The following is a 21,230-nucleotide window of genomic DNA, read 5'->3' as shown; positions in this document are numbered from 1 at the left end:
AAACAATTGACAGATCATCTTGTATTTATGCATTTTCCACCTTACAAGGTACAAGTCCTTTATGTATGTAAATGTTGCCAGGTGGGGCTCCAGCTCTATGGGAATGCCAGAGATTCCTTCCTGCAAAATTAACTCTGGGAGTTACGGGATCACAAGATTATTTCATAGGACAGACCACAAACAGATGGCTTCATAAACCACATTGTAAGTTTCTGTACAGTCTCACTGGGTAGATTTTATATTGTTAATGCATACTTTTCCTTAGGTGAAAGAAGGAATCTGTATTAGCATTTGTTTGGATTAACATTTTGGATTAGCAATGCTGAAAATTTTAACTGCTGTGACGTTGTTCTAATTTCAATGTAATAAGTTTAAAACTGGCAGGCATTTACAGACTGCCAATATTTGTAACCATTTAGGTTACCATTTCTGTAGACACTATCATTGCTTCCTCTTTCCTTTCATTAAGAGGCAGTCCTTAATTACTTAAAGACACGCCTTCCTGGACTCTCCCTGGCATTTTTACATCTTTTTGAAATGCTCAGGAAGAGCACAGCTTTCTAGGTGCGGTGCTGGAGTCATGGGTGGAACCTTGGCTCCCCACCCCTTGGGGTGATGTAACCTTTGCACGCTGTGTGAAGACAGGCAGAAAGTGCTGACCTGTGATTCATCTGTGTTAAATTCCTTCTGAAGGAAAACCAAAGCAAGTGAAATCCCTTCTCTTCAAAGGAAAGCAAAATGGGAAGTTAGGAGCGAATAAAAATCTATAATTTAATGCAAAAGAAGGCTTATTAATAGGCTGCCATTGTTCAAACACTCAAGTTTGATTTTTTCTCTATCAATCTCATGATCAAAATTGTTTTGTTTATCGACATCACAATATGAGCCCACGCTATTAGGTTGAAACTTAAAGACGTTTAATGTTATAATTCTTTAATTTAATTTTATATTTTTCTTAAAAATAAATTATTATTGTATAAATTGATCTTTAAAATATACATCTAAGATAATGGCTAGTGGTGTGTTTTTGGGCTTCGAGGTTGGTTTGATGATAGAACTGTCACTTCCATCTGTCACTTAATAGTGCAGAAAATTTCTTTCTTCTCTCATTGTTAAACTTTAGAACCACAAGAGTCTTGGAGAAGATGAAACCAAAGCCCCAGGAAATTAAGGGACCTGCACAAGACTGTATGAATTATGTAGCAGAAGTATAATTAAAAAGGAAGGACCTTGGTTCCCAAATTGTTATTTCTACCATTGCTCCATTTTTTTTTTCTATGTGCAAATCTGTTCAGAAATGGTGAAGTTTCCACACACTCCTGGCTGGTGAAATAACTCTCATGTCTAGTTTGTCAGTTTCTACTTCAGGACCAGTTGTAGACTTTTAATCATTGGCCAAAGTCTTGGATTTCAATTCAAATTAATGGTCACCAGTTAATACCACTGATAATGACTAGAAGTGACAAAAGTAGAGGGAACATAAGTCCAACAGAGAATTTCATAATCCATATGGAAAAGAAATGCTTAGCCTACTCTGGATTTGATATCCAGATGGCTTTTAGTTCTGAGAAAGTCTTTAGCTTATTCCATGTTTCACAGATAAAAGTTGCACAGTATTGTCATAAGCTAGGTATGATTTGTGTTTGCTTTGGACATTCATTTCTTTTCAATGGCTTGCACTTAAGACACATGTTTGGTTCACTCAAGATGCCATAACACTGATATCACCCTAAAATTGAGATTAAACTCCTTTGATACTATAAAAACAGAATGCTTGGGATGAGGTCCATTGAGTGAACAAAGAGCCCACATTTAGGTTGTGCTATCCAAATGCTGGGTAGCAAGCTGAACTTGGAATTGCTGCGGCTTGCGGAAAGGATGACAATTATTCCCGGGAAAACCTACATCTGACATGGTCAGAAGCACAAAACACAATTTTTTTTTGTAGTGAGAACAATAACCACACAACAAACAAACCCAGGTTAGGATTGCAAACTTGACCTCTTCCTTTGTAGCTCGTTCACTTGGCTTCCATGGCTCCTAATGATGGCAAACACTAAAGAACAATGTTGAATCTTATCCTCTTATTTCATTGTGATCCCAACTTTCATTCTTTTCAAGTCTAGTCAGCTTGACGTTTTTGTTCTTTCACTTGAGGATTTCAATGTGGGGCCCACTGAGTTTCCCAAATGACATGATGAAAACGCCCACAAATCCTCAGAGTGGTCTCCCTCCAGAACAGATGTTGTAAGGTGATTTCAGTTTTAGACACCTAAAACAGAGCATTGATTTCCTTATGACTGTGGTTTGTGTTGGTCATCGTAGATCACAGAATGCACTGGTGTATCAGTTGCTCCTGGTGCCCTGCCCAGATCCCCTTCACTCAATGGTAGACCCATCCTTCAGTGGCTGTAAGCATTAACAGGCTGACAGCACCACCATTCTCCAGAGGACTGCCATAGCCAATAGAACACTTTGCCAGAAGATTCCTGGGAAATTACAAACCCCTGCTCACTAGCCCACTAGCCCATCAAGAATAGTTTGTGGCCTGATTGACCCATGTGGTAAACTGAAACCAAGACCTTTCTCCTCCTTGGGAAGGTCTATGATGCCATTCACATTCTCCATCTCCCTGTAGAATCAAGCTGAGAAGACAGCTCAAGCTACATCTCTGCTTAGCTGCTTCTGCTTTCCTTATGTCATCACAGGTTTCACCTCAGAGCTCTCCTGCCACCTGTCACATGCACAATACTCTCATCAGAACTGGATCTCAAACAGCTAGCTTATGACCACCAACAGGCCTTTCCTCCTCCCCAGCTGCCTCCTCCTCCACCTTCTCCCTCACCTCTTCTCTCCTTCCTTCTCTTCCTCGTTATTCTTCTTAGATTCTTATATAAATATGCAACTTATACATGTTGATTGGATCCTCTCATAAGCAAAACAAATTTTTCTAATTTTGGATGGACAATTTTAGTCATGTTAAACTGATAACAGTAAAGTATATCAGGGGAAGTATAATTGTATTTTAAAATTAATGTATCTTACATGATTTCTTGACTTTTCCCTAATTACACAGATTTAAGGTGTGAAAAACCAGAAATAAGGATGAATACTCATTTCTTGATTTTTTTTTTCATTCAACAAATATTTTTTCAGTGTCTGTTCTGAGCACAAAAGTAGATGCTAAATGTGTACTAGTAAACAAGACACACTGGGTCTCTACCCACTTGAGGCCTGCTATCCTCCTCATTTATAATTTTGACTTAGGAAGACACAGATATAAGAAGAAAGGAAGTTGTAAATTTGAACTCTCTTATTGCAACTAAAGGTAAACTTTCACCACTCCTGTGAGAAGGGTATCAAAAATGTTACGGAGGAACTGCTCAGATTCACCTTCTTCTTTTTCATTAAAAAAGGATACATGTCAAAGCCTGGTATGTCATAGAGGCTCGACAGATATTTGTCAAATGAACGCACACAGAGTAACTTCATATTTTGTCTTTTTCATACCTCTTTCTTATGTAGCAGTAAAAAATAGCAAGAAAACCACTTATTAATAATCCAACACCAATCCCAATTGCAATGTATTTTTCATAAGAATCCACAGCATATGAAGTTAAGGTCAAGTGCTCACACCTTTCTCCAGTATAACCAGTATAACACCTTAAAAAAGAGAAAAAAAAAAGTAACTTTAAAGCCTACAGAATGGCGGGGAGTGGTGGGGAGGAAAGGAAGTAATTTAAATAGGCAAACACCAAGTGAAATCAGTGTGTTAAGGTATGAAGTAGCTTGAATTTTACAATAATCATCTCATTAAGACCCCATATTTTCCCCTCAATGGTAGACACAAAGTGTAGTATGCTTGTCAAGAAAACTGAGCACCAGGGAGTGATATTGCCAAATTATATTGTTTAATTGTGTGCATGTATGAATATGTAACAACAAATCTCATCATCATATACAACTGTAATGCATCCATAAAAAATGTGGAAAAAAAGAAGACCAAGCAAATCAATGATCATAAAAATTGTGAACTTCTTATGAAGATTTTTGCCTTGCCCTGTTTCATTTTATCCTACAAATAATCCTGTGAAAACTAGGATTCACCTTTGCATATCATTAAAATGCAGATTCTGATTTAGTAGTTCTGAGGTGAAGCATGAAATTCTACATTTCTAAAAAGCCCCAGCTTCCACAGATGCTGCTAACCTGGGAACTATATTTTTTAAATAATGAGGATTAAGCAGAAAAAATTAAAAAAACCTTTTTGGAAAGTCAAGTACAAAGAGGACTGGCAAGTCACATTCAGATCAAACACCGTTTTAACTAGATAAGGTAGAGAGTGGCACTGTACTGTGTAAAACAACAAAGGCATAAGTTCACCTTCTCCTGTCTCCAGGACTTGGGAGTTCTTTGCAATTACCTGCAGATGGCTTTCTCTAGCTCATGGTGGAATGCACACATCCCATTGATGCAGTAGCTATTATGATCTTCCAGGCAAGGGTGGGAAAATCTCAAGGCTATGGGTCCTTCTGCATAGTCATCTAGAAAAAGGAGATATAATACTAACAAATGAAGTGTGTCCTACTTCATGACTTTCAACACATATGTAAGAGGACATTTAAGATTATTTTAGGGGCACTTTGCCTTTTGAGCTATTGATTCTTTGGCAGGTTGGTTATATTTACAAGCGTTTGGTTAGTATCATCCAGAACTGTAATTCGTTTATTAGAGTGAAAAGGTGTACCCATGATTGTTCCTTCTTTAGCTAACTAATCAGGTACAGAGGCAAGTTTGCCAAAAGGTGGCAGCATTGGTTCTAATCTTAGCAGGTTATTTTGAGTATTGTTTTCCATACCACTGCCTGCATGCTGATAAATGTAGAACATCTCATATAATCTTTATATTTTTCTCCTTTACACTGAGTAGTTGGCACTTAGGAAGGTCTGGATTTATGCTTGTGAAATAATAAACAATTTTATTCCTTCCCCAGAGGAAAAGATGGTAAATCTAATTTAAAATGGGACATTTTTCTGTAATTGACTTGAGAAGAGGTATTTGTTATGACCCATACAGGAATCCAGAAACAACTTATGGTTCTGGTTGAAATAGTTATATGATAATTCCATCAAATATTAATTAAAATTTTAACTCAGTTAAGAGGTATTCTGAAGTGATGGTAAAAGCCATGTACCTGGGATTAGAAAAACTCAGGTTTTTATTTCTAGCTCTAACATGATGCAATTGAACATGACTAGACACAATTTTTTTTAGTCAAGTGTCCAGAAACCTCCTTAGGGGAAATCCTCTTCAGGAAGATATGTTCTGGCAGCACACACATGGTTCAGGATGCCTCCCATCTTCTGATATGCTAAAGACATACGTAGACCATCCTTACTAATTATGCAGTGGGAATGACTCTTGCATAAAACTGCAGAATTGATTATTTTTTGGTATATTTTAGTTAACTATTCTTACATTTTTCTCAAGCAAAGTTTTTGGTATTTTAATTTATCATTGCTATGAATGAATGTGTCCCTCATGGTTAGTTATTCTGTGGCAAATCACTATATTTGCCTTGTTAAGGAGGTTAAGAGAAACCTATTTATTCATTTTTAGGAAAAGAAATCTAAAGGATATTTTTATTTTATATTGGAAAAATCAAAACTTTAGGTACTCAGGGACCAACAGGATATTATGTTATATCACTTACCTTTTTATCAAGAATGTCCAATATTACCTTAGAATTCACATTCATTTTGTTAAATGTGATGTAGTGAACACAATTTATAATTTTAATAATTAATTCTGAGGCAGTGAGAATTTCCCATTATAAGCTGTGCTAGGCTCTTCTTAATTCAAGATTACTCACACTCAATTAACCAAGCCTAAAATGGGATTTTATGGAAAATGTGAGAATTGAAAGAAGCCATTTCCAAAGAAAAGCTATGACAGAGAGACTTATCCATCCCTTAAGGAGAATATTAAACTTAATTTAAAATTTTCTGAGATACTAGATTCATATTTTCAAAATAAACAAAAAGTGAAAAGAATAACTAAAGTTTTTCATCAAGAAAACAAAGAAAAAAATAGAGAGATGACATATTCCATCCCACTTTTCCATTCCTATTACCTAAAATTCAGTTAATTTATTTGCAATTAACCATTAAGGAAGGAAAAAATGTGGTGTTGGGAATATTGCTATGACATCAGTCACTGAGAGAAAACCACACTTCTTTATTTTTTCTACAGTATTATTGATCATATTCCAATAAAAATTTTCCCTCTTTGCTCAAAGGTTCAGAAGACATGAAGAATTTGGCTAAAAGTTATTCTAAAACCCACTCTAATTTTGTTTTGCAAACTGATATTCAAAAACTCAAATAGATAAAATATTTTCAGTTGTTTTTAATTTTTAAATTAATCGTGGAATGAGGAACAGTTAAATACTACTATATTTCATTTAAAATTGAAATATTTGACTTTATCTTTTATTTGCTGGACTCTTAGAGTAAGATCCGATGTTTCCTCCGTCCTGGGTCACATCACTAGCATTCACCTCTGGGGGCCTTAAGTGATTTGCATGAGAATCAAAACCACTCAGTCTCAGGTCTTGACAGGCAACAAGTTTTCCAAGTTCACCTGTAGTTCAAACAGGTTTGAAAACAATGCTGACGCTCAACAGCAGCCAGAAGCCACTGCAATAATAATAATAAAATAGAAAAGAAAATACATCACCATCAATTAAAAAAAATCAGGTATAAGTCGGGAGGAAAAGTAGCACATGTTAAAAGAACAAAAGCCCCCAAAAAACAAGCAAGAAAAAAGATGGTTCCAAAGATGAAGGAGAATGCTTCATTTTGTCCATGATTTCTTTGACTGTTAAGCTTATAGTCATAGATCAAAATATGATGCCCCTTCAAAATGCCAAAATGGAAATGAGCTGTCACCGAACACACATGGGTTATTGGAAGCCAAGCAGAAAATATGGTACACTTCACATTCAGGACAGTGGCTGAAGACAACTTTTCTTTCTCTCCTTTGTTTCACTTCCTCCTTTTAAAAGGGCAATTCTTGGCTCACACATTTATCTGTCACTTCAATTTAATAGCATCTTGCTAAAAGTGTTGATAACCCTATAAAACATATAGTTAAAAATTTCCAATGTTGTTTCTATCATAATCCAAGTTTTTCTCAAAGGTTTCAAAGAAGTCATTTGAAGTACAAAAATGGGAAGAAAATACCTTCGGTTTTGTTCACGGTCCAATTACTTTGCTGGACTGCGTTTGGGGGAGTCACAATCACAGCTGCCTCTTCTGTCAGTGCTGTCATTGCTGTTGGGGGTGGGGGGAAGCATCTTTAGCAGGTGTGCCTCTGTCCAAGTGCAAGCAATAGACCCAGAGTTTTTCTTACTGTGTTTAATCCTATTTCCATTCTGCTTTTAATTTATTCCATTTTAAATCTAGAACCTGACTAGGGCATTTGCTCATCTGTTTTTCAGCCATTCCATCAACTACATTATAATTATGGAAAATAGAAACACATAAATTTTAAAGAAAAAGTGAATGCATTTATATATTAATTCAATCACAAGGAGATAATACTGTGGTAGTGTAACTAAATGTTATCAACTACTCTTCAATTCTATAGAGCAAACATTTTGGAGTTCTCAAAAAAAAAAAAAAAAAAAAAAAGGAATCAAAACATACCAGGAGAGGAACATAAGTTTCATAAGAAACTACATTAACCCACAGATTTAATTATTCTGATCTTTATCATTAACAACTCTTACAAACCAACATCTCTTTAATTCACGGAGAATAAATCCCATTTACATTTACATTACATTCCACCTTGATACAAAGTTAATTAAACAAAAGGGAAATTACCTACCGTTGAACAAAAGGCAGACTGATATTGGAACTCTCAAAGCCATCTTCTGTAGTTGCTTTACTTTCTTTCTCTTATCCTCCCAACCTGCTGGGTGGAAGGCTTTTATTGAGCTCTCTGAGTCTTTCTTGCATTATATATTTCATGAAGCGTCATCTGGCAGTTCTTACCAATCAAAAGAATATGTACTTCTGGCAGCAGCCCCAAGCCTTGGGGCGCTCACACACTTGTTTGGGATGCCTGTGTTATCTAGCGATGTGATCAAGTTTCCTTTTGAAACACTGGTTTCCTGTTACCTGTGGGCATACTCCTATATGTAAAAGTACTTAAAACAACAACCCAAAAGAACATGAGTTCAGAAAATTCTCCACTGGTGTGAACAGAACTGTGTACTAGTTGGGCTAGAAATCAAGGAAGGATTCCAACAAAGAGATCTGCAAATTAGGAGACAGCATAATTATTGTTAATAATAATAATAATAAAACCCTCGATACTATAGTAGTTACATTTCCTTTCATCACAGACTGTGAGTTCTATAGTAAATCAAAATGTTCAGTTAATATGGATGCAGGGGAGAACAGAGAAATTACTGTCAAAATAAGTTTAACATTCCATTTCAGGGGATGAACCAGGGACAGAGCACCTACTTAGCGTACCTGAGGCCCTGGGTTCAATTCCCAGACAATCAAAAAAATAAATTCCATTTTAGTTTTTGTTACTTAGCTTTACTTATGACAAACTTTATAAATATATTTTAATTATACAACATTAACTTTTTTATGTCATTCTGCTATTTAATATTTTTCTGAGTAAATGGAATGGACTACCACATTCTAGGAACAAAAATGCTCAGGTCTGTGCACTGATAATCAGGCTAGAGAGAACTGATAAGGTACCAAATAGTACTAACAGTACTACTAATAATACAATTCTCCATTGAGGTAAAATTAAGATGACATTTAGTTTAGATACATCTAATGAATAGAAAGTCTTAAATGTAGCAAAGCCTTTTCAATCTTAATCAAGTTATAATTATTAAAATGCCACTCTAAAGGACATAATGTGTAATTATTGCTTATGATTATTATTATTATTTTGGACTTTAGGGGCTTCCCATAAGTTTTCACTTGCCCGAAATTATTATTAAAATATTTTTACTGAAGTGCTGTGTCTTTCTACCTGGAATTTGAATTGCTCATGTTTTCTGTACTTTGAAAACCTATTCAAGTCAAGATAGGTTATCATTTGTATCATGTCCACACAGTGAGTTAGATTTATCAGAAAAGATCCCTTTCTGTATTCAAATATGAATTTGGCTTTAGAAATCACACAAGAATGAGCTTGCTGTACTCATTATAACTTGGGCAATCACTTACCACAAGAGTCATCGTTTTAAAGTTAAAAGAAAATGTAGCACTTGACTCATTTTAGATGTGCCCACATTTTGTATTTTTGCCTTTAAGATTATTTTAAAAAAACTGTTTATTAAGTCAATTTCTGAACATCATTTTCCCCAGGCAAGTAATATTTGAAACATAAATAAAAGAATCTTCTTGGCATTGTTGGTGAGAACTTAAGAAATCATTTACAAAGTATCAAATAAACCATCCCAAATCCATTTGTAGGTTCTGGAGGGGATGTTAGAACTCACATTGGATGTCTTTGTTTGCTATTTTGATTGTTGTTTTGTAGTGCTGGGGATCAAACCCCGTGCCTTGTGCATGCTAGGCAAGTGCTCTACCGCAGGTTTACATCCCCAGCACAAATACCTTTATTTCTAACACTGAGATATAGAAGTACAATGATCATCTTTGTAAGAACTAAATGGAACTAGAACAGTTCAATTTTATAGGTTTTCACACTTATCCCAATTCTGTGTGTGTGTGTGTGTGTGTGTTACTAGGGATTAAAACTAGGGGTGCTCTACCACTGAGTTACCTCCCTAACATTTGTATCTATCTACCACTCTGGTTTAAGGTTTATACAGAAAATGTCTCTAAGTCATTCCACCTGCTTCTTTTCCTTTGGGGCCCATACAAATGATATGGCCTAATTTACCAGAGTGGGGAAACATCTACAGAAGTACACATTCATCCCCCTTGCATGGTTCATAGGAAAATATATTACCTTCATCTCTTTGACCCTCTCACCCAAAAGTCCTTTCTCCCAATCTTGAAGAAAGTGGGAGATGTGTTGTTGTAAAGTGGCTTTTCTGTCATCTTTATTTATTCCTAAGAAATGGTAAGGCAAGTCAGAGTGAGAAAAGAGATGGAGGCTCCACTACCATTTTTCTCTCATCCCGTATTTTTTGTCTTTAATTTATTCCTCTCTCTCCTCTATTCATAAGTCCATCTAGAAATTTATTTTTCCCTTTCCTTTTCCTTTTATTCCTTTCTCTCTTCCCTCCACTTCCGTCCGTCTGTCTTTCTCGTGTACTCATATTTTCTTCCCCCACCTCCCTGCTCTTTCACTAAACTAACTCAACCAGCATTTGTAGCTGGTCATTGGCAAGACATATCCATTCATCTATTGTTTTTCTCTCTAAATTTATTCTGTAATTCTCATAGTCTTATTTGCTATTTATTCCTTCATTTGGAAATTACTCATTGTCTACTATATCTATGGCATTGGATGTGATAAGGCACAAATACATAATGCAGATATTCTGACCTCAGAGAACTAAAGAGAGCTAGGAAGAGTACCACATGCCTAAAACACTGGGTAGGAAATTATGAGCACCATCAACATGTGCATAAAAGGCAGAGAGTCGAGAAGTTGTGCTTACTCAGACTTTCATGGTGTTTTTCATGAACAAGTTTCATTGAAATGAATTTTTAATAAGTAGGATTTTTTAAAATGAGAATGGATTATAGGTGTAGAGGTCATTGAAGGGAGACAGAGTAAAGTGTGAGGGGTGGGCTCTGACTCACATTATCCTAACAGAGCTTATTTTAAATTCAGATTCTTCTTTATTATACATGTGCTTTAGGTGAGATGTTTTAATGATTAGGAGCAATTTCCTCATCTATCAAGTAAAAATTTTTAATAAGAAATAAACACACACACACACACACACACACACGCGCGCGCGTGCACAGAGGGAGGTATTTGGCACATGACAGGTACTCAATTAAGGATAGTGGTTACTACTGAACAAGTAGAAAGAGCCACAGTATTTACAGTGGTCACAAAGAGGGTGAGAGATTTTGTAGCTAATATGTGCTAATGAATCCTAAAATTTCCCCACTAGCCAGGAAAACCTGTCCTCTTCCCATACTGATATTACATCAGGACACTTATTTACATATTATGTCATTGCCTCAAACTCAACATGTTTTAAACTGAACATATTATCTCTTCTCCAAAACCACCTCCTCTTTACAACTTCCTTATATTAACTGATGATAACATCTTCTATCCTCTAACTATAATTCTCATCACTTAGTAAATATAATATACATTCTGATTTAGCATGGTTTCCTCTAGTCTAGTTTTTGCATATTAACCCAGCTGCATTTCCATCACCTTGCACCTCACACTTTTCATTTGTATCTGAGACCCTTACTTTCATAAGTATATGCTAAGTTCCTTTTTACCTCCATGTGTTTATATTATTGCTGAAATCCCATTTATTATTAAGGGTCTTCTTTCTAGATACTGATGGAGTAGGAAAAGAAAATGTATGTCTCCAAGCTCCTCTGTAGGGCCAACATGTGTGTATATCTTACAGACTCTGTGTATCCATAAATAAAGACATAATACCAATGAATTGGCTTTATCTCTTTTATGTGTTGACAAAGGCTCCTTCCTGAACCAATCTTCAGTCAGGATCCTCTGAGTCCTCTTCTTGCTGAGTTTGAGGCAATGACATAATATGTAAAGGCTTGAGTTTGGCCCACTGAACTAAATTTTTTTTTTTATTATATTGAGGATTGAACCCAGGGGTGCTCAGCCACTGAGCCACATCTCCAACCCTTTTTTACATTTTATTTAGAAACAGGGTCTCTCTGAGTTGCTTAGGGCCTTGCTAAATTGCCGAGGCTGGCTTTGAACTCACCGTGCTCCTGCCTCAGCCTCCTGAGCTGCTGGGATTACAGGTGTGTGTCACTGTGCCTGGTTTATATTAAATCTTTATAAACAATCCACCCTGCCTTTGGTATCTGATCAAATTCCCCATTCCCTACCCTTGATATAAAAAATGTTGTTCTGCTGTTTTCAAGAATACTGATAAGCTAGTTTCAGCAAGAATTCCCCTATCCTTGATCTCAAACCCAGTTCTTTCTAATTCTTTCTAATTCCTTGGCATCAAAACCACCAACCTCTTATCTCAGCACATTGGCTATAAATCCTCAGCTCTTTGCTATTTACAGAGTTGACTTCAATTTCCCTCCCCTGTAGTCTTTCTTTATAATATTTTAAATAGAATAGACTCTGGGAAGGCTGACTACTGAATATAATTCCAAAATAACCTTCCTTGCACACATGTACTTTTGGTCATTTTAGTTAGGGAGTTAGGCACCCTTTAAATTTAAAGAGGCCCTTTCTAAAATGTTTGCTTGCAAACTCTGGATTTAAATTTTTGTCAGAATTACTGGACAAAGTTGGTTTGGACAGATTGTGGAATATTTTATACTATTTTTTTCTTTCAAGTTTGCAAAACTTGCTATGTTTTTTAAGCATGCAGTAAACTGGGTAACAAAATATGGACAAACAAACAGCTGTTCTTACAAAAAGAGAACACGGCTATCCTTCTTCAAATTACTTTTTATTATTTTGTTGAAATGGTATTAATTATAAACATCAAGTCTATTATCACACAAATGATCAAGAGAAATGCACTGATAAAAACATGCATTGAATAAGAATTATTATTTTTACGTAAACATACTGAGATTTGGGCATGAAAACAGAACACTAATTACATTGTTCCAATAGCCTCAAAATAGCCTTTAACTAACATTCACATGTATTTCCTAATATAAATTATGTTAGGAACATTACATCTATTTTGAGAACAAAATGCCATAACAGAAGAGAGAATTACTGTGAGCACAAAGCATAAAAGTTTTACTTGCATCCTACAGTTTTTTTTTGGCACATTGAATTTATTATTTTTTACTTTTAGATTACTGAATGTGTGGACAGACATACCAGTTGCTTTTCTTTAATGATCATTTTACTCATACAATATATTATTTTTCTGATATTTGCAGGAAAATACAACCAAAGTTTTGTGGTTTTTCTATATTTTTGGATTTTCCCATCATTTTTCAGCGACTGTATGGTCCAAAAACTTTTTACAGGAAGAAACAATGATATATAAACATAACATATTCTTAATGTATATTTTATTATGACGAGTAGTTATTCACAGTGTGATATAATTACTTTTACAAGTAGCATTGTATCTTTTGCCTTCCTTAAATATTTTTCTTAAAGAGGACATAATTTTTCAATAGGATGGCCTTGTAGGTTGCATTTGGGAAGATTTTGATTTTTAGTATTCCATCTTTCTTGTATCAAGTAAGCTCTTTTACAGCATACGACATAAAACACAGAATATAGTAAAAATTGAGCATGTCTGTGATAAAATTGCATGTGGGTACCCATTTGACTGACAAAATATTTGTTGAAAACACACTGTGTGCAATAGTTACTTGTGTCAAAAATATATCTATTTATTATGAACCCTTTGATGTTTTACTATGAACAAATATCCTTTGTTAATAATAAGCAATTATTACCAAAATTTCACTGGAATTATTTTGGTTTTTCCTAAAACTCAAAATCAGCAGGAAATGCACAAAGTTGCATGAATCATCTGATCCACAATGATTCCATCCATGAAAAAATAAATATAATGTAGAAATAAATAACTTTGTAGTAAAATATAAAGGTTTTTGCCCTTTGTCAAAGAAATACACAGCATAACCTCAGTTGCTTGATTCTTCCATGACGTCTAGTGAATGATTTTTTTAGCTGCCAGAAGAGTATTCTTCAGAAGCATCGCCACTGTCATGGGTCCCACGCCTCCTGGAACTGGAGTGATAAAACTAGCTTTCTCCTTAACAGCTGGCAGAGGAAACAGGAAATATTCTTTATTTCTAAATTTACCTGAGAATTTCACATTTCTAAGCATGCTGTACACAGTGGATTTTTCTGCATTACACATACAAATTCTAACAAACTCTAATTATTTGTAGGATGACATGGGCATTAACAAACACATGCACATTTAGACAAGCACTCCTGTGTATAATATTTAATATGGATAGAAAAACACAATGGGTCCAAGACTATTGGTTCCTCCTTCATACACCTCAGTTAGCTTTACATGATGAAATTCTATAAGCCATGGTTGACCTGACGACCTGTAATTCTAGTAAGCTACTTCTAAAAGTCATGATATTTTCTTTATCTGTTATCCATTCATCCAATTGATGGACACCTAGTCTAGTTCCATTACATGGCTACTGTGAACTGTGCTACTATAAACTTTGGAATGACTCTATTACTCTATTATGCTGATTTTAAATATACATAATGGAGGTCTAGTCAGCCATAAAGCAAATACTATAGTATTTGCTGGTAAACGGATGGAACTGGGGCTGGGGATATAGCTCAATTAGTAAAGTGCCTGCCTTGCATGCACAAGGCCCTGGAGAATATCATGATGAGTGAAGTAAAGCCAAATTCAGAAAGTCAAGGGTCAATGTCTTCTCATATAAGAGGCATAAGGAATTAAAACAAACAAACAAACAAATCTCCACCTCCTGAAAACAGAAGGAAGAACAGTAGTGCAGAAGAAGGGGCTGAAGGGGGCAGGAGGAGTGGGAAAGGAGAGAAAAAGCAGAATGAGGTTGACTAAATTATGCTATGTGTATATATACTGAAAATGTCACAATGAATCCCACTTTTATGTATAATTATAATGCTCCAATTTAAAAATGTGAATAAATAGAAGGAAGACCAGTAGAGCAAAGGAAGAGATCAGGAGAAGGAAGAGGGAAGGGAAGCGAGGAGTACTGGGGGGATGAAATGGAACAAATTATGTTATATATGTGTATAAATACGTCATAATGAACTCCACTATTATATATAACTAAAGTGCACTTAAAAACAAAAAGACTTGATATTGATTACAAAGGGGAGAGAGGATATAGACAACTCAGTACATGCCATTCGTCAAATTGAATTATTCTTTTTATAACATATCATGTATATGTCTAAAAAATACATTAAAGTCATGTCTGATAAAACTCATCAAATATATTTGAACTATTGAGCACATCCACATAGTCCTGTTTAAAGACATGAAGACTTTTTATTCAGTTAATATACTTCAAGGAAATGACAGGGAACTTAGAGCAAAATTTAAGAATGTGTTCACACCCACAGTATTAAAGGTGAATGGTTCCATGCATTCATTGACTTGATGGTTAATTCAGTTTTTTACCATGTGAATAAGAGTAATGCAACCTTCCCAGATAACTCTTAAAACAAACACATGCACATTTAGACAATACTTCTTTAGTACAGACAATACTTCTTTAATACATAATTTGATATTATTAACTTTTGTATTGCTCATGTAAACTTCTACATGAATCAAAACCAAGAGATGTTTTTTAGATCTCATACTATTTTCAACTATTTATATTGTCTTATTGAAAGATGGTTTATAAAATTTACTTTTACCTTGTATGAAGTAAAATAGTACATTGGGATACTTTTTTAAAAATCATAAGAAGAGCAAAGGAATAATATTTTTTACTTGAAGAAAAGTCCATATAAGCTTAAATATCTCTCTCTCTCTCTCACTTTCTCTCTCTCTCACACACACATACACACACACGCAGATAGTGTTATTATGCATCTTCTAATGGTATGTGCTATAATTTGGATATGCTTTGAATGTATTCACTAAGTTTCATATACTGGAAGTATAGTACCCAATGTGACAGTATTAATAGGTGGTGGAGCCTTTAAAAGAAAGGTAGGGCCTAGTGGGAGATAATCAGGTCATTGCAGGGCACTGTTTTGAAAGGAATTAGCGTATTTCTCAGGTGACTCTGGTTAGTTGCTGTGCTACTGAATTGTTATAAAAGAACAAGATTAGCCCTCCCTGCTTTCTGATTTCCTATCTTACAGTGTTAATAGTCTCACATGTGTTCTATTACAAGGCCCTCATTGGAGCCAAAAAGAAGCTGGTGCTCTTAGACCTAAAAAAAAATATTTTTTTTCTTCAAAATCACTTGGTCTCTAGGTATTTTGTTTAAGCAATGAAAAACAGACTAATACAGTATGTTATAAAGAAAGCAACACTGTGACTTGGAAGGTAATATTTCAACTTTAACGAAACCTCTCTGTACATGAGTGAATCCTGTCCATGCCATATTTATATATGTCCTGTTGCAAAACATTAGATGGTTCAAATAGCCATTCTACAAATAGCTATAATTTTTAAACTTTCTTTCTTTTATCTAGGTGTTCCTTTTCAATATTTTTCCACCTTATCTAAATAGGAAATGCCTTACTATTCTCTAAAACTGAATTAAATGTTACCTGTCTATAAATTTTCTCAAAAAAATGATATCCATTGAAATAAATGAGTTCTAAATCAAAAAGTAGAGTAAAATTAGTGGAAGATTAGTAAATCTATTATGGTTATATAATTGTTTTTATGTAGTTTGGTTTTCAACTCTGAAAGGTAAAGTGGAGTGGCTTAAATATCATTTGTATATGGGAAAATAGTAAATAACTATAGCTGCTATTTCTTGAGTATTTATTACTTTCCAAGAATTTTATTTATGTTTTTTTTTTTTTTTTTTTTGAGATGGGTCTCACAATGTTGCGCAGGCTGGTCTCAAACTCTTGGGCTCAGGCAATTCTTCTCCCTCAGCCTTTTGACTAGCTGGGACTATAGGTATTTGCCACCACCCTGGGCTTTATATATATTATTTTAATAATTTAATATTATTTATTTTAATTGGTGAGAAAGTGTGGCTCACTGAAGTTACAATGCTTTGTCACTCTCCCATAAGAGAGAGACACTCTTCATGGTCAGATTCAAAAGACTGTTAGACCCCATAATTTCACCCTGTCCCAGTACAACTATATTATCATGAAGTGAACAAGTAGAAAAGTCCCAAGAATGACTCAAGTGCAGGAAATTAACTTAGTTTTTTCAAAGGATTTCTAGGATATCCTGAAAGAGAGAAATAGAGGGAGAGATGGGAAAAGAGAGAGAGAGAGAGAGAGAGAGAGAGAGAGAGAGAGAGAGAGAGAGAGAGAAAGTGGTTCTAATGTATTAATTTTCCTACTTTGAGTATTCATAGTCATCAACTTTGAATTACATCTTGCTCTCCAAATTACACAGCTGGTTTAGCAGTCTGAGTTGCTTTATTCCTTGGATGTCAGATCAGATAAACCACCAGTCTTCTCAGGTATTATAATCTTCTTCTTTGAAATTATGTTTTTCACAACATTCTTACTATTGTATTCCTGCTGAAAAGTGGAGGAAGAAGGAATGGGAATAAGCTATTGCATGAATAAGACTTGCCTGAAGTTTTTAGCTTAGCTCCTGTATTTTTGTGTACTTGACTGGTGGAAACCAACACAAATTCATTCTGTCCTGCCTATCACTCTTCACAGAATTAGGCCTATGTGGAAGGAGCCTTCATCTGACTTGGGCTAGGGCTTCTCTGGACATTAGCAAGCATTTAGAAGCATCAGTGGAACCCGTAAAATTCATATATCTATATATGAGGAAAATAATTGCTTATATGCTGGTGGCTGTGGTGTTAATGTATTGTCTATTTACATAAAGATCAACCTATAGAAGTAAGTGATTTTTCAAGAAAGGTGAGGAAATACTAGCAAATGCCAATGGGTATAGATGCTAAAGTTTGAAAAGAATCTCAGCCAGGTGTGATGGTGTATGCCTGTTGTCCCAGCTAATTGGGAGGCTGAGGCAGAGGATTACTTGAGCCTAGGAATTCAAGGCCAGCTTAGACAACATAGCAAGATCCTGTAATCTAAAAAAATTAAACATAAAATTCTCTAGTTTAATGATTTTGTATAACCATTTTGCATAACCATTTCAAGCCTATCTTAAAATAATGTGTTTGTGAAGTACCACAATCTTATGAGCTAAGATTAGTCATGGGAGAAAAAGAAATTCATTGCATGATTGATGTCCTGAGAAGTCTCTTACCCAATTATGTCCGAAAGAGAGAAATTTAATAGGTTTTACATCACCAAAGCATCTTCTCATTGGTTGATTTTTCCTTAAAGGCAGACAGGGTCAGCTTGTAAAGATGATTCTTTTAAAGATTAATCTTATTATTGTGTGTGTGCAGAAGACAGAAGGTGTTCTATATACTTCACCAAAGAAATACAGAAGTGTTAGAGGATAATAATATTCTTCAGAGACTTATTTACATAAAGATCAGCCTTTGGAAGTGGGTATTTACCTTGAAGGTATATGTGTGCATGTGTTAAGGAAAATACTAATAGTTCTGTATTATGAGAATCAGAAAGTAGATCTTGATATTAGCAATTTCATGAGAGGCTAATGAACTCAGAGGGAAAAATCAGAGTTAAATTCAATTTCATAAAATCACCATCATTTTAGAGTTATCAGAACTGTTTGACAATGAAGGCAGATAAAACAATTATCAAATCCTATTTTGTGTGTAACTTATTCTTAGGGATGAGACTTAGGTGGAAATTACTTGGTAATGTTTAAATCAAGTTACTGAAAATAAGAATATTTTAGTGAAAGGCAGTAATTTAATGAAAATCTACTTTAATGACCTTTCTGCAAACTTTAGACTTGCAAAAAAACTTCCATAGATTTTTTTTTGAAAGTACCATGGCTTCACTAGCAATACCTAGAATGTTTAAGAGTATGTGCTCTATATATCTTTGTCTAAAATACCCTACCCTCACTGCTCTGTCTGGGAAATATTTATTCTTTCTCCTCAGAGCTAACATAAATGTCACTTCCTTTGTGGAGTCTGTTAACTCTTCAGGCTGAGTTAACTGTTTATTCGTTGGTCCATAAAATTTATAGAATGTTTTTCAATTTACAGTCATAGAGTATGTTGGATTCTCCTGTGAAATGAGGTCAAATTATATATGCCTCCTCCTACCACAAGATTCTAGTATGTACCAGTGAATATCACTGCCTGAAGTAAGAGATGTTTCTAAAGGTGGGAGAGGAGTATTATACATATAAACAAAGTATAGAAATTCAAAAATCTTTTGAGATTCACTGCTTCAGTAAGGCTGCTTCATGTGGTGGCCTCAAGTTCTTAGTTAAGTCCCAGGAAAATCCCAGTGTGCAAATGCTTTCACACCCTGGCTTCCATCATGGTGGATAATGTCTAATTGGCCAAAGCAAGTTTCACAGTTATGCTCAAAGTCAAATGCTTGGTATAAGAAGAGTAACAAAGTCACAATGCAAAAAGGATGTGCATATTGAGACAGAAGAAATGTGTGGCCATTTTTTATCACCTACTATAGTAGTCTTCTGGCTCTCAGTCTGTCATATCAGCCATACTATCTGCTGCCAGATTTATTTTTTAAAACACAGATTTGATCATTTAAGCTTCTATATATTCACTGTCTCTAGGATAAACTATAAATTGTTTGTCACAGCCATCAAGATGTTTTATCATCTATTCCAACATCTTTGCTTTCATCATTTCCTAACCCTATACTTCATTGTCATTTTTCCCTCATGTGCTACAAAATGGCCCAGATTCAGAATAAATGTTCCTATACAAGACAGACATAGTTACTGCCTCTTGTAGTTTATAGTCTAGTTGGGGAGAAAGATGTTAAAAATACAATTACCTAAATAATAACTGAGCCATGGCTATGAAATATATTTCATAAATAAAATGTGTATTGCACTGTGAATAATTCGGAGTCTGAGCACTGAATATATATATATATATATATATTATATATATTACGTAATGTGTGTGTGTGTGTGTAAAATGTATCTATGTCTCACTTTTCCAATTGAGTCAGAGAGGTGGAAAACAGTGTTCTTGGTAGGGGTGACAACGTTTGTGATAAAGGTGTCAAGAAGTTTCCTTTGGATGGAAAGCAGCTTGAACTCTGGGAAGCAGTATAAGAAGTGCAGTATGGCTGCCATGTAGGAGTAAAGGGGAAGAGCTGCAGAAGACAAAGCAAGAAGCGGTCAGCGTATGGTGTGCCTGGTATATAATGCAGACTCTCCATTGAGGAGATTAACTTGAAAGCAAGGGCTGAAGTATTTTTAATACTTGGAAAAATATACTTGGGGATGGGATAAATCAACTTGGAAGACTATCTGTTTTGTGTTTGTACATTTATCTAATGAAGTGATATGATAATACGGGTGTAAAGAAAGGAGAGAGGTACTAAGAGGAGAATAAATTCAGGTTCTTCTGCGAGCACGTCCGAGAAGGAATGGAAGTTAGATATATGGCTCATCAAAAGATTCAAAAATTACAGAAAACTTAAAACATGATGGACACATGAGGGAGAAAGAAGAGGAAGAGCACTGCAGACATAGGGAAAAGGAAAAGCAATGACTGTTTGAATTTGACAATGAAGCTGATGGAATGGAGGAACTGAGAGAAGTTCATTATTACAGCAGCATGTGAGGAAAACAGTAAGAGGAAAGAGTTGAGGCTGGGGAATGGGTCATGGCGTATGACTCTGAGGGGAGGAGTCAGGAAACTAAAGTTGAATAATGGTAGCTATAGTTATGGTGTTCAAGGTGAACAAACTTTAATAAAGTCATCTGTGAATGAACTTAATTATTTATATATTTAGGAATGGCCAGTTTTGTAAAGTAAAAATTTTGAGAGAAAAATAATCACTAATATGTAATTTTCAGTAGAAAATTAAAGGAGGAATTTATCTTCTGTTTTCATAAAGTTTCAGACTCATGTATGTCATTTACCAAAGAAATGTGTCCTGCCTGGAATATATATCTAATCTGATATGCTCTACTCTGGCTCTTGTTTTTTAAGTTATTGGCTTCAGATTTCTAAATGGAAGAATAAAGATGAGCATGGCTTGACATGATTCCCATTATTCTTACTTGAAGCAAATCATGTTTCAATTAATAGAATAAGAACAATATGTATGAAGCAAAGGTTATTTCGTGTTAAAACTGAGATGATGACAGGATGATGAAAGAAACTAGGTGTTCAGTCTATGCCTCAAAAATATTCAGTGGTGACATGTGGTCACAGGGTGTGGAAAGATTACTCATGAAGGATACTAATAGCAACACCAGGAATATTTAAAATGCTCTATAACTACTTAAGTAAGAA

The 21,230-nt window shown here is 35.0% G+C and overlaps 2 protein-coding genes across 7 annotated transcripts in view; both read right to left on the bottom strand.

Annotated features, from left to right (window-relative positions):
- Positions 1-2,217: 2,217 nt before the first annotated feature.
- On the bottom strand, positions 2,218-8,024 carry Epgn (epithelial mitogen). 2 transcript variants are annotated; one of them, XM_027939723.2, is made up of 5 exons: positions 7,894-8,024; positions 7,245-7,334; positions 4,424-4,544; positions 3,511-3,663; positions 2,218-2,272 (listed from the first exon to the last, which is right to left on the bottom strand). In XM_027939723.2, exons 1-5 carry the CDS (start codon positions 7,934-7,936, stop codon positions 2,218-2,220), a joined length of 462 nt encoding a protein of 153 aa, XP_027795524.2. In that variant the 5' UTR covers positions 7,937-8,024. The 2 variants fall into 2 exon arrangements, with proteins under 2 accessions (XP_027795524.2, XP_071470914.1); XM_071614813.1 differs by lacking the exon at positions 2,218-2,272 and having other exon boundaries at positions 3,489-3,663; positions 7,272-7,334.
- A 4,685-nt stretch (positions 8,025-12,709) lies between these two features.
- The window catches only part of Mthfd2l (methylenetetrahydrofolate dehydrogenase (NADP+ dependent) 2 like), a 115,630-nt gene continuing 107,109 nt past the window's right edge, over positions 12,710-21,230 (bottom strand). For all 5 annotated transcript variants that reach the window (XM_071614343.1, XM_071614345.1, XM_027939825.2 and 2 more), the window contains one exon: positions 12,710-13,962. In XM_071614343.1, coding sequence (XP_071470444.1) covers positions 13,850-13,962 — 113 coding nt within the window. In that variant the 3' untranslated portion in view covers positions 12,710-13,849. The remainder of the gene's footprint in view (positions 13,963-21,230) is intronic.

Source organism: Marmota flaviventris, chromosome 7 (assembly GCF_047511675.1).
Source record: "Marmota flaviventris isolate mMarFla1 chromosome 7, mMarFla1.hap1, whole genome shotgun sequence".
Taxonomy (NCBI): Eukaryota; Metazoa; Chordata; class Mammalia; order Rodentia; family Sciuridae; genus Marmota; species Marmota flaviventris.
The sequence above is the reverse complement of the archived record's forward strand: the minus strand, read 5'-3'. Positions and strand labels throughout refer to the sequence as shown.